The sequence below is a fragment of the Stylophora pistillata genome, chromosome 10, assembly GCF_964205215.1.
Source record: "Stylophora pistillata chromosome 10, jaStyPist1.2, whole genome shotgun sequence".
Classification (NCBI taxonomy): domain Eukaryota; kingdom Metazoa; phylum Cnidaria; class Anthozoa; order Scleractinia; family Pocilloporidae; genus Stylophora; species Stylophora pistillata.
Window position 1 is genome coordinate 22,165,461 of NC_142528.1, and position 12,529 is coordinate 22,177,989.

Genomic DNA, 12,529 nt, shown 5'->3' on the forward strand with positions numbered 1-12,529 from the left:
GAAATGACGAAGTGAATGTTCGATTGACAAACTGAATCTTTGAATAGCCGAATGGGACGTTTGAATTGCCGAACTGAGTGTTTCAAGTGACGAACTGAATCTTTGATTTGACGAATTGGACGTTTGAATTGCCGAGTTGAATGTTTGAAGTGACGAATTGAATGTTTGAAATGACGAATTGAATGTTTGAAGTGACGAATTGAATGTTTGAACAACAAGTTTGAATTTTGGCGGGGATGGATACCCATACTCAGCGAGACCAAAAACAAAATTGCGTTCGACCACTTTGTTTATTCTGCAATCTAACCCGAAATTGAAAGAACTTTTTCCTCGAAGTATAACTGTATAATCTAGTTAGAGGGCCACAGGTTTGTCAGCTATACAGCTGTTACGTGTCCCCCTCTATAAATAAAGTCCTTACTAGAAGTTCTATCATACCATCTTTTCTTCGATCGAAAAATCTCAAAGAATTGTCTGCACCATCTCGTTTTAAAACTGCCAGCGAGAGACAAACCATTCCTCATAACAATGGCTGCTTTAAATGCAATAGGAAAAGATGCGACCTCGGTCAGAATTTCTTTGTTGAATATAAATCATTTCTCAGCGTTCAGACGGGCAAAAATTACACCATTCGCTCTAGACTTTCCTGTGACTATAAAAATGTGATTTACTTGGCTTCCTGTAAGAAATGTCGCCTGCAATACGTGGGATCTACTACCACCGACTTTAAAGTGAGATTTCGAAATCACAAATCTACTATGCTCACAAACAAAACAACTTGTGAAGTAGCAATACACTTCAACAAAACCCCACACATCCTGGACGATTTTTCGTTCCAATGCATTGATCAGGTACAGTGGCTCTGCAGAGATCCATAGGCTTTTAATCACAAAAGAGGCTTATTGGAGTGCTCAGTTGTTCTCTTTGGCACCCCATGGTTTGAATAAAAGAAAGGAATTTCATTCGAAAAATAGAATTTGCTATAATTAATTTTCCATTTTATGTTAGGCGCTACTAATTGATTGTTCAAAGGCCCTTTTCTTGGATTTTGTCAGCCCTTTAGGTGTGGATTAGGCTCAGAGGCCCTGCCAAGGGATCTTATTATGATTAGTATCATTTAAGGGCCCCTCCAGAGATTTTGTTGCTATTTTGCCCTTTCGGGCTCCAAAGGCCTTGTTTTGCGATTTTCTTACGGTTTACAGTTGTAGTAAAAGGTGGGCCTTCTCTTTTTTAATACTCGCCGCATTGCTTCTTTGCAATTGATTACGCCACTCATATTAACATATTTAGTATTCTTATCTCTTAGTTTTTAGGGTTTGTTTCTTGTATTTTGTCCATTGCTTTCTTTGTAATTAGGTTTTTTTTTTTTTTTTTTAAGAAGTTGTCCATCCTCGCAATTTTTTAAACTTTCTATATATATATATATATATATAACTAACTGCAGACAGTACTGTTTCGGCCTTCTGGGCCTCATCAGTGCAGTTTTTTTTGTTTTTCAGGCTGGGCCTCATCAGTGCAGTGCTAATGCTAGGATGGAGGAGAACCAATATGGTCACCCCAAACGATCCAACCTTTGTGGTATCGTCTAAGTCATGCCAGAGTGCTCAAACTAGAGTACACTAGCGAGCATGCGCAATTGCAGAGCAATGACTCATCCTAGTTAGAGTGCTCAATTTGGACATGAAAGCAAAGCTTTGTATGCCAAAGAGCTATATCTAACTGCAGACAGTACTTTTTTTTTTTAAAAATATAAAAGCCTGGAGACCAGGCGGTTTTATTTCGTCAATGATATCTATTTACAATTCTAATTGATTAAAGTATTCGAATTAAATTATGAGTTACTTAAGTGTTTACAGGTCTCCATTAACTAATGACATTTTCTCTTACAGGCGGCACGAACAGCGCACGGGCTATAACAGCCCGGAGTAAGCGCCCACCTGTAAGAGCTAACAAAGTTCTATTTACAAGTTTTCTATTTATAAAGTTCTATTTACTATTTACAAAGAGTTTTGTCCCGACCATGTGGGGCGCAAACAGCGCGCGGGCCTGTAGCCCGGAGTAAGGACCCCTCATGGGCGAGGTTTAACAAGTTTTATTATATACAAAGGTTCAGGGGGGAGCAAGAGAGGGAAAGAAGACAGGTTTACCAGCATCGGCCGAACAAAATGCGTTTTTAAAAGACCAAAAATTCCTTAAGGTATCAGTGTCGCTGCTAAGAATTCTGAGTTGGACATCTTTTTTAATTAAGTCGATAATCGCGTTGGAGCTCAAAAGAGAACCTTCGAAGGTAGCTTTATTTCTGGCAAGCCAACACCAATATATGATGGTTGCCTTGAGAAAGTTAGATAAGGATATACTGGTGGTAGATTGGTCTAGGGGAAAGGGGTAATAGATAGAGGTAGGGGAGATAGAGAAGGGGGAGTCGAGTAGAACACGAAAAAGGGGAGAGAAATAGTCCCAGACTTTCACAACTCTGGGACATCCCAAGAAACAGTGTTCAATAGTTTCTGTTTTACCGCAGATCGCGCATTTGTCATTATTGATGTATCCCCAAGACTTTAGGAGATATCTTACGCGGATCATTCTATGGATCAATAGCCAAATTAGATCGTTCTTCTTGTTCTCAATTAGCTTTAGGCGAGACTTGCGCCACACCCAGGCCCAACGATTGATGGGGCGGTCCATAGCAGACGCCCAAAAACCGGAGCACCGGGGTGCAACGCAGACGGGGTCAAGCAACAAAAGATATAAATTCTTACTGGTGAGTAAATCAGGTAAGGCACCAGTTTTCTGATGCAAGGTACGGAAATTATCTAAACAAAGCCGGTAGTAATTGGAAGGAAGGAAGGAAGAGGGGCCAGAATTTGTGGGAAAAGAAAAACGGGGATCTAGAATAGTTAGCTTATGTCCTAAAAAATATCGAGCTAGGTAATGCCATTTGGATGTGCCAAAGTCATCTCTTAAACTGGAAAAAACAGAAAGGCGCAGGCTAGCGCACTTAGCTTTAAAATTAACGACGTTGAGGCCCCCAGAGGATGGGGGCGCACAACAGCGATCGCGACTTACATTTTCCATTTTTCCTTTCCAGATAAAAGGCCAAATGATCGACTTAAAGCTATCGTGCACCCAACGGGGTGGGGGGATGACTTTAGCAACGTGCCATAAACGGCTTGCGCCTAAAGTGTTTACAATTAAGGTTCTACCGATAAAAGACAGGTCTCTTTGTTTCCAAAGATTTAGAACCGAACTTAGTTTGTCTAATTTGGCCCGCCAATTGTCGTCGTCGACATTGACGAGGCCGTTTGAGAAGTAAACACCAAGCACTCTCATTTTAGTGACCCATTTGAGGCCATAGGGAGATTCAATTCTAGTTCGCCATTTTCCTAACCACATTGCTTCAGATTTGGACGTGTTCAGTTTAGCACCAGATCCTTGTTCAAATTTTGATACGACTCGGAGAAGTGAAGAAAGAGATCTTTCGGATTTTAAGATGCAAGTAGCATCGTCAGCGTACTGGGATATTTTATATTGAAGGCCCCCTGCTCCGGGGAGCAGGAAACCTTCAATATCTTTACAATTACGGATTTGCGTTGATAATACTTCTGAAACTAGCACATAAAGGAGAGGAGATAATGGGCATCCTTGTCTCACCCCTCTTCTTAAGTGGACAGGGGGGGACAGGGAGCCATTAACAATGATTCTAGAGAAGGCTTTAGAATAAAATAGTTCGACCCACCCACAAAAGGAGGGGCCGAAACCAAATTTACGCAATACTCTCATCATGAATTCGTGGTCAACTCGGTCAAAAGCTTTTTCTTGATCTAAGGAAATGAGAATACCTGGTTCATTAGTTTTGTCAATCATGTCAAGGGCATCACGAAGTAAGGCCAAATTTGAGAAGATAGTGCGGCCGACCACGCCGCACGTTTGGTCTGAATGCACGATGGAGTTCATGACTTTTTTCAATCGTTCAGTGATGATTTTAGATGCTAACTTGTAGTCAGTGTTTAACAAGGAAATTGGGCGCCAATTTTTTGCGAGGCGTCGATCATCTTTTTTGTGGATGAGTCGTAGGAGGCCCTCGTACTGGCTATCCGCGAGGGAGCCAGCAAGAAAGGCCTCGTTCAAAACAGAAAGGAGAGATTCGCTCAAATCGTTCCAAAAACACGAGTAAAATTCTGTTGGGAGACCATCAGAACCGGGTGACTTGCCGGTCTGAAGGCCTTCCAATGCAGTAAGTAATTCTTTATTAGAAAAAGGGCCTTCACATAGATTGCGCTCATAATCAGTCAGTGAAAATTCGAGGTCGTCAATTATTTCAGTTTGAATTCGCATATCAAGAGGATCTTTGGTGAATAAATTCTTGTAGAAATTGGTTAAAATTCTTTCAAGATCATTTTGAGAATTTCTGAGAACACCGTTCTCGTCAAAAAAAGATTCAAAACTGTTCATGTCAGCTCGTTTTTTCTCCAGACGGAAGAAATAGCGTGTTGGTTTCTCGCCTTCTTCGAACCATTGTGCTCGGGAGCGGACTTTAGCTCCTTCGGCTTCTTTCGAGATTAGAGAGGACAATTGGCTTTCCAAATCGCTAATTACACCTGGGTTATTTAAGCGATTAGAATGTAAAGCGTTTTTAGCATGGGTTAATTGCTTAGTAATTAGGATTCTTTTGGCATTTGCTATTCTCTGTTTACGGATACAGTATGAAATACTTGTTTTGCGGATTTCAATTTTTAGAGCATCCCACCATTCGCGAAGGGAGGCGAATTCGGGAATTTTAAGCTTAAAGTTATTAATCGATTTTGACATAATGTTTTTAAATTCTAAATCTGAGAGTAAAGAGCTGTTGAACTTCCAAATTCCAGGACCGTGATTAGAAGGGTTAGTCGTTAGTTCAATTTTTACAAAGTCATGATCGGATAGGTCGTATACGCATGGAAGAATATTACATTTCGTTACTAGGGTTAAGCCTTTAGCGACGAGAAAGCGGTCAATTCTAGATGCCTGGGTATGGTCTTTGTTAGACCAGGTGAAAGTTACTTTGCGCGGGTTGTTTTTGCGCCAAATGTCTGTAAGTGAGAAGTCAGCACAAAGGGATCGGAGAAGTTTTTGATCAGACAATAGGATGGCGGAACAATTTAATTTATCTAGGACATTGTCTACACAATTAAAGTCTCCCCCGATCACTAGATCCCCTTGGGGGAGAAAGTAATTGTGCAGACAAGAGAAAAAACTTTTACGATCCGAAATAGTATTGGGAGAGTAAATGTTTACTAAATTTAGTTTAGAATTATAGTAGTCAATGAGTAAGCTCAATATTCTTCCTTCGGAATCGGTCAAAAAACGGATAATTTTGCCTGGGAAGTTTAGAGAAAAGAGGATGGCAACACCGGCAGACCTGCCAGTCCCGAAGGACCACAGACATTTGCCGCGCCAGAGTATTTCGAATTCCTCCGCTTGTTTTTTGCATGAGACATGTGTTTCTTGTAAAAGGATTATGTCACAGTTTGAATAATTTAATTCTTGAATAATTTTTCGACTTTTACTGGAGGACCCGAGTCCTCGCACATTTAGAGAAATTATTTTAAGCTTACTCATTGAATATAAATAAAAAATTAATGTCTGTACCGCCTTCTCCTAGGTTTAACTCTCTCCCATCCATCATCATCAGTTTCGGAGCCAGAGTAGTCACGGCGGGAAGATCTATCGCGGTCATCGCGGCCGCGATAATAATCTCGATCGTTTCTATCTCTCTCTCTTCTGTCGTCTCTCCGGTCATCTCTTCGTTCTTCTCGATCGTCCCTCCCTCGCTCGTCTCTTCGTTCTCTTGGTCGTTCTCTTCTACCTTCGTCGCGTTGTTGTTCTCGTTGTTTCTCTTGATCTTGTTGTTTCTGTTGTTCTTGCTGTTTCTGCTTTTCTAGTAATTTCTGTTGTTCTTCTTGTTGTCGCTGTTGTTCTCTCTGTTGTTGTAGTTTTTTCTGCCTTTCTTCTCTTTCCTTGGCGCGCTGGGCTCGCTCTTGTTTCTTTTCCTCTTCAGTTTTAGGTGGCGTTGGCTCACTGTCGACGTTCGCGCTGAAGAGCAGGAAGGGGCATTGAGGCATGGAATGGTTGTCCGCTAAACAAACGGAACATCTTGGCGAGTCTTTACATTCTTGAGCTCGATGCCCAGGGCATTCACAATTAAAACAACGGACTGCAGAGCAGTCTTTGGCCATGTGGTCAGTAGCTCCACAATTCCGGCAAGCTTTTGGCTGATTTGGGTACCATATTTTAATAGGTTCACCAGCTATGTTGATGTTGGCAGGGATGGTTCGATGTAGCGCCATTCGAGCCGTTCTTACTCCATTCTCGATATGTTGTGCAATTTTGTCGCGCCGAAATGAAAGGACACGACCGTAGTGGCTGAGTCGGCCAATCACGGCAGTGTCGGGTAGTTCAGCGGGGGCTTCATGGATCTTGACGAGGACCAAACGATTTTCGCAGTCGCCCAAGAACACTTTGAGACCGGCAATCACGACAAAAGGTGTTTCAAGAGCGGCTTCTTTAGCTTCACGGCTCTTAAAAGTTACGATCCAAGATCTATTGGACGCCTTTCTCTGGATTCCGGTGATAGCGTCAATATCGATTTCTGCCGCGTCAAAAGCTTCGAGAATTATTTGCGATGTGACGATTGTATCAACGCTAAAATAGATAGAGCGATCCTTCGTGATTTTACTTTGACTAGGAGCATTCAAAAAAGGCACGGCCTTAAATTTCACACCCTTATTTTCCAGATTTTTCAGTACCTCAGGGATTTCGATTTCCACGTCTGCGTCCCAGGACTGTGAACCTTCTACCACGCTTGCGTCTACGACGTCTCCTGGATTCGCTGTCGAGTTATCGGTAGTAAACTGGCTGATATTTTCACTTTCCTGGCTGTCCATGTTGACCAATTGCTGCAAAAGCAAGAAAAATAAACTTTTCATAAGCCTTTTAACTCAAGAGGCCGAGAAGCTTTTTACTGTTTCGGCCTTCTGGGCCTCATCAGTGCAGTGCTAATGCTAAGATGGAGGAGAACCAATATGGTCACCCCAAACGATCCAACCTTTGTGGTATCGTCTAAGTCTATATATATATATATATATATAACTAACTGCAGACAGTACTGTTTCGGCCTTCTGGGCCTCATCAGTGCAGTGCTGATGCTAGGATGGGGGAGAACCGATATGGATCCCCAAACGATCCCACAAGTGTGGGATCGTTTGGTATCGTCTAAGCCATGCCAGAGCGCTCAAACTAGAAGAGTCTAGTGAGCTATGCACAATGCTAGTGGCAATGACTCATCCCACAGTGCTCAATTTGGAAAATTTGGAACTTTTTAAATTACTTACCTGGCTTAGATCATATTTAACATGTAGACATCACAGAACAGTCATTGGTGGTTATGAATCGTCCTTGTTACCAATATCATCAGGAGTGCCTCAGGGGTCCATTTTGGGACCATTATTGTTTATAATTTATATAAATACGGCCCCTCAGCCTAAAGCTATTCACTCAAGCACTACTGTACAACTGTATGCTGACGATACGAAATGCTTCAGAATCATTGATGACAACAGTGATGTTCAGCAGCTACAAAGTGATCTAACAAATTTAAATGATTGGTCAGCTGATCGCTTCATGGAGTTTAATTCAAGGAAATGCAAACATCTTGTAATTACAAGGAAAAAGAATATTGTGGATTCAACCTATGCACTTAATGGCTCACGGATTTTGTCAGTTACAACTAAGAAAGACCTTGGCGTACATGTTTCCACCAAGTTGTCTTGGAATTATCACATTGACGTTATTATCAGTAAAGCCAACAAGATGCTGGGCATGATCAAAAGAACGTGTACCAATGAGTGTGATTTGAAAACACTATTAATTTTAAACAAATCACTTGTTCGATCACAGCTGGAGTACGCGTCACAGGTCTGGTCACTTTACGCTAAAGAAAAGATCACTGCAATTGAGCGCGTACAAAGACGCGCAACAAAATTTATCCTTAAAACTGAAGTAAGTTATCCTGAGAGACTTGTTAAACTGAAACTCTCACCTTTAGAATTTATAACATAACCAAAGTAAAGCGCGCGCTCTGATTGGTCAATTTAGCGTCCCCCATTTTCCCATGGGTGTACGCTACTGACGTGAGCAAATGCAAAGACTATTTTTCCGCGCGCGCTTGTTTTTCTGGTCATGTAAGTTTTGTTAAATAAAAGGGAACCCTTTAGCTACAATGTATCAATGTTATGTTATAAAACAAATGGTAAACACCACAATGTTCACTATTGAGTTATGGGTGCACTTGGGAGGTTTGCTAAGCACTCAAGAAGCTAGAGTCGCTCTCGGCTATCGCCTCGAGCGACTCTTACGCTTCTTTCGTGCTTAGCAACCTCCCGCGTGCATCCATAACTCAATCGTGTACGCTGTGGTGTTTACCATTTGTTAATAATAAAGTGGATGACATGTTTCTTATTTTTGACTTTCTTTCACCATATTTTTGTCCAACTTAAGATTACATCAAGATTACAAAAGTCATTTTCTCCTACGTTGTAGTGGTTTTACCCATGATAATATTTGTTATCGCAGTTAGGAGGGTCAACTTGTGGGACGTAGGTTTTCTTTATTGATATGGTTTGGTACGGTGAATTTTGAAAAGTTAAGCAAAACTTTTAAATATGGTTGTTAGTTTTGTACTTCATTGCAGTATCGTACGAAAGCTGTCAGACTGACTTTCAAAAAGTGGTTGGCAAATTAAAGGGTCCACACGTGAATCGTGATTTATAGTGGTAATCAAACTGAGTGGAGTGCAATTTGGTATGAATTCATACTTGTTATTTCAGAATCAAAGGAGCGCACAGCTCGAGTTTGGTTTAAATTTCAGACCAAAATTGCACAACACGTTCAATTGAATAAAGGTGGTAAGTTTCTAAATAAACTGTGGTGCTGCGTCGGTGGGGGTAACAAAGTAATTTGGTAATATCAACTAAGTTGAAATTGCAAATTGGCCACCGTAAAGAGTTATAAAAAGCTGACGTTTCGAACGCTAGCCGGCCTTCGTCAGAGCGAATGACGCAAGTTCTGAGAGTAAAGAGACTCGTCATTCAGATGGTGTTAGATCTATGATTAGTAAGTTTCAATCCTAAACATTTTAGCTCATAAAATTTCTGAAATAATTATTTAGCCAATGCCTTTAAAAACTTAAAGAGCTTTGGATAGTGGGGAGATCAAAATCAAGAAATTGAATTCAAATTTCCTCTGCAAAGCAACGAAGAATGCAAAGAGCTAATTTAATATTGTCGGTAAAAATGATCATCTTAATGATTTAAATTGCGCTTTGTCCGATTTTTTAAAACCTTCAAGTTACAGAAGTGAGGAACAGTTTGCTTCTTTTTCCAATATCAACATCTTATTCAGTGAACAAGCGGCGAGAAAATTTATCAGCTGAGGGCGTATTTTCTCGACCCAACACCAAATTCTACTTAATGACTAATAAGGTAATCAGAGTTAGAGAGGTAACATTTAACAGTGTTAGGGAGGTAAAGTTATATTTTTATTGCTAGGTTGTGGGGATTTTGCACTTTTTCGGACAGTTCCGTGGTTAGCTTAAAGTCCTCGCCTCGGCCAAAATACACCAAGTACGGAACTATTTTCCCAAAAAAAATTCATGTTCTACTATCAAACTTTTTTCCTTCTTCAAGTATGTTCTTTATTAGACTGTTCATGCAAATACCTGAAAAAAAAAATCGGGTGTCACCGTACATGTTTCCTCACAAACTGCCGTGAAAGGTGGACATGTTTTCAGATCGTAGTCAGGATGGAGAACTTGCACGGTGGGGACTGGGACGAGACACAAAATGGTGTTCATCGTGTTCGAAGTATGCACTCGATATAAGCTTGTTTTCGGTTGTTTTTATGTGTTTGATATCGCCAACACAGAAATTCATACTTGGAAAGCGTGAAAAAATAACAAAGAATGAGGTAAGTCAAGATTTGATGCGGTTTTGAAGCTATAAGCCTATAGTTTAAACCATTTTGCAGCGCTGTCGATTTGTTTATTCCAGTGAGCTAGGGTTCGATTTTTTTTTTGCTTTCGGGCAATAAAGGCTTGACAAAGAAACTTGGAGAAAAGACTGTTGATTCCTATTCTTTGTATGTTTTCTTGTTTGGTTTCTATACTCAGAAAAATGTGAATTCTTCACCCATCACTCTAACAGGAGTGATATACACGCAAGGACCATCTTATGTTAATTTTCTTTATTATAAGCTACGCTTTTGTCGTAATATGCAGTACAATTATCGTTACATGCAGTACGATTGTCGTTATATGCAGTACGATTGTCGTTATATGAAGTGCGTTAGTCGTTCTATGCAGTGCGTTTGTCCTCGTATGCAGTGCGATTGTTGTTATATGCAGTAGGTTGGTCGTTATACGCAGTACGTTTGTCGTTACATGCAGTCCGTTTGTCGTTATATGCAGTACGTATGTCGTTATATCGAACTGTTGTTATGATCTACCCACAATTCAAATCACTCGTATCGGATCCAAGCTCCTCCCAGCCTGACGCCGCCATTTTGTTTGTTTTCGCGGGAAAGTTGAAAGCTAAAAAAGCTAAATGGAAGGCAAAATGGAGTCGATGGCCTGCATCCTCAAACGACGAAAGTTAGGTCATTTAACGGAAATCTTCCATAGGGCTTGTTGAAGGACCTGTTTTTCAGCTGAAGAAGGTGCTCTGCATGCGTGCCGATCCGCCAAACAAACAAACTGTCCTGTCCATGTCGTTTGGAACCTTTCTTCCTTTGGCCGGCTCGCCTAGCACTAGCACTTCGACCACGGTTAGCGCCACTCTGATGATTCTATTTCGTCATCAGCCATAGGTCGTTACGGAGTGGTACGAGAGAGAGTGTAGCGCATGCGTCAAGTCAGTTGTGTAGACCTTGTGTCAAAGGAAGGTTGTGTATTTACTTTATCTGGAATTTATCATCTAAATTCCCTCTGAACGCGATCGATAAGAAAACAGCAAATCCCCAAGTCATTGGGATATTGTCTAACATCACATTTCCTCGAAGAGCTAAGTAGAAATTTAGCCCTGAATTACAGTTTTTCGCTCTTACGTTTTTTTTTTCCTCGCCATTTTCCTTCAGAAAAATATGGCCGCCACTGGCAACGATAATGACTCTGAGCAGAACATCCCAACGGATTCTGCTAATCTAGAAGAGGAAGGCAAGGTCTCTAAAAGTCTTCTATCGGTTCTAAGTGCTATGCAGGAGAACCTAACTTCCTCAAATTCTATGCTTCGCGACCTAGTGGCGAAAGAACGTAAGTCAACTGAGACGGATTCAATTTCTAAACGAGCAAAGCGTGGTGCAAGTAAATCACTTCGCTCCTTCAATGCTTCAGAGAAAGCACTTACGTCTACTTCAAAAGAAGTAACAGATAGCGCTTCAGAAGAAGCAAGCGATTCTGCTTCAGAGGAAGCAAATACGAAGACTCCAGATGATGATACGCTTAGTTTATTGGGTAATGACAGCCAACATGACTTCTGTTCAGAAGATGAGGAGGTAAACAATGATGACTTATTGTCCCAAATTACCACCTCATTAAGCTCATCCGACGATAAAGGACCGCCAGTGTCCGATAAACCCTCGAAACTTGTTAACGACAAGTTTCAGACTGAATACACTGTTGAAAAACGTAAAGAGATACTACAGAAGTACAAAGTACCAAGTAATTCTAAAGAGTTGTTTGTGTCTAAAGTTAACTCGGAGATTTGGACCAAACTTCATGCAAACTCTAAGAGGTCAGACATCAGAGTTACAGGACACTTTAGCGAAGGTGTTGAGTGCTATTATTGTCACTGTGAAAGACGTCCCCTGACTATAAAACTCTTATTCCCAGGCTGACTGATTCTGTTGCCTTGATTGGTCATGTGCACAAGGAACTTTCTTTTAAACGAAAAGATGCAATACGACCTTACCTCAACCAAGAGTTCAAACAGGCTTGTTCAAGAACTCTCAAGCCTGGAAAGTTCTTACTTGATGAGGATCTTCCCAAAAAAAGTACAGGAGCTTAAGACAACTAATAAGTTAATGACCTCCATAACTGTTGATAACAGAAAGGGAGCAAACAAATCAAAGAATCACAGTAACAGCCAATTCAGAGGAAACCATTTCCATGGAAATCACGATAAACCTTTTTTGGTGAACAGAGGGGGGGACCTCATATCCCCCCCAAGTCAAACCAACAGCAAAACCGTTTCCAACACAAGAAGAAATTCACCAAGAATTGAACAACATCAATTCCAAGGTAAATGAGTTCTCCCCTTTGGTGATCTCTCACCCCATCCCTTATTTTAGAGCTAAGGTAAATTCCTTTAAAGGAAGACAGTTGTCTTCCTTTTGTCATAACTGGGAGAGGTTAACATCTGATGCTAGTATTCTTCAAATTATTTCTGGAGATTGCATAGAATTTGCATAAATATCCATTAACCTTCCCTCCCCCCCTGTG

The 12,529-nt window shown here is 40.9% G+C and overlaps 1 protein-coding gene across 1 annotated transcript; it reads right to left on the bottom strand.

Moving 5' to 3' along the window:
- Nucleotides 1-4,833: 4,833 nt before the first annotated feature.
- Nucleotides 4,834-6,965, bottom strand: LOC148722252 (uncharacterized). The gene has a single exon (XM_088736576.1). The coding sequence runs from the start codon at nt 6,963-6,965 to the stop codon at nt 5,616-5,618; it is 1,350 nt and encodes a 449-aa protein (XP_088592702.1). The 3' UTR covers nt 4,834-5,615.
- Between the last annotated feature and the right edge of the window lie 5,564 nt (nt 6,966-12,529).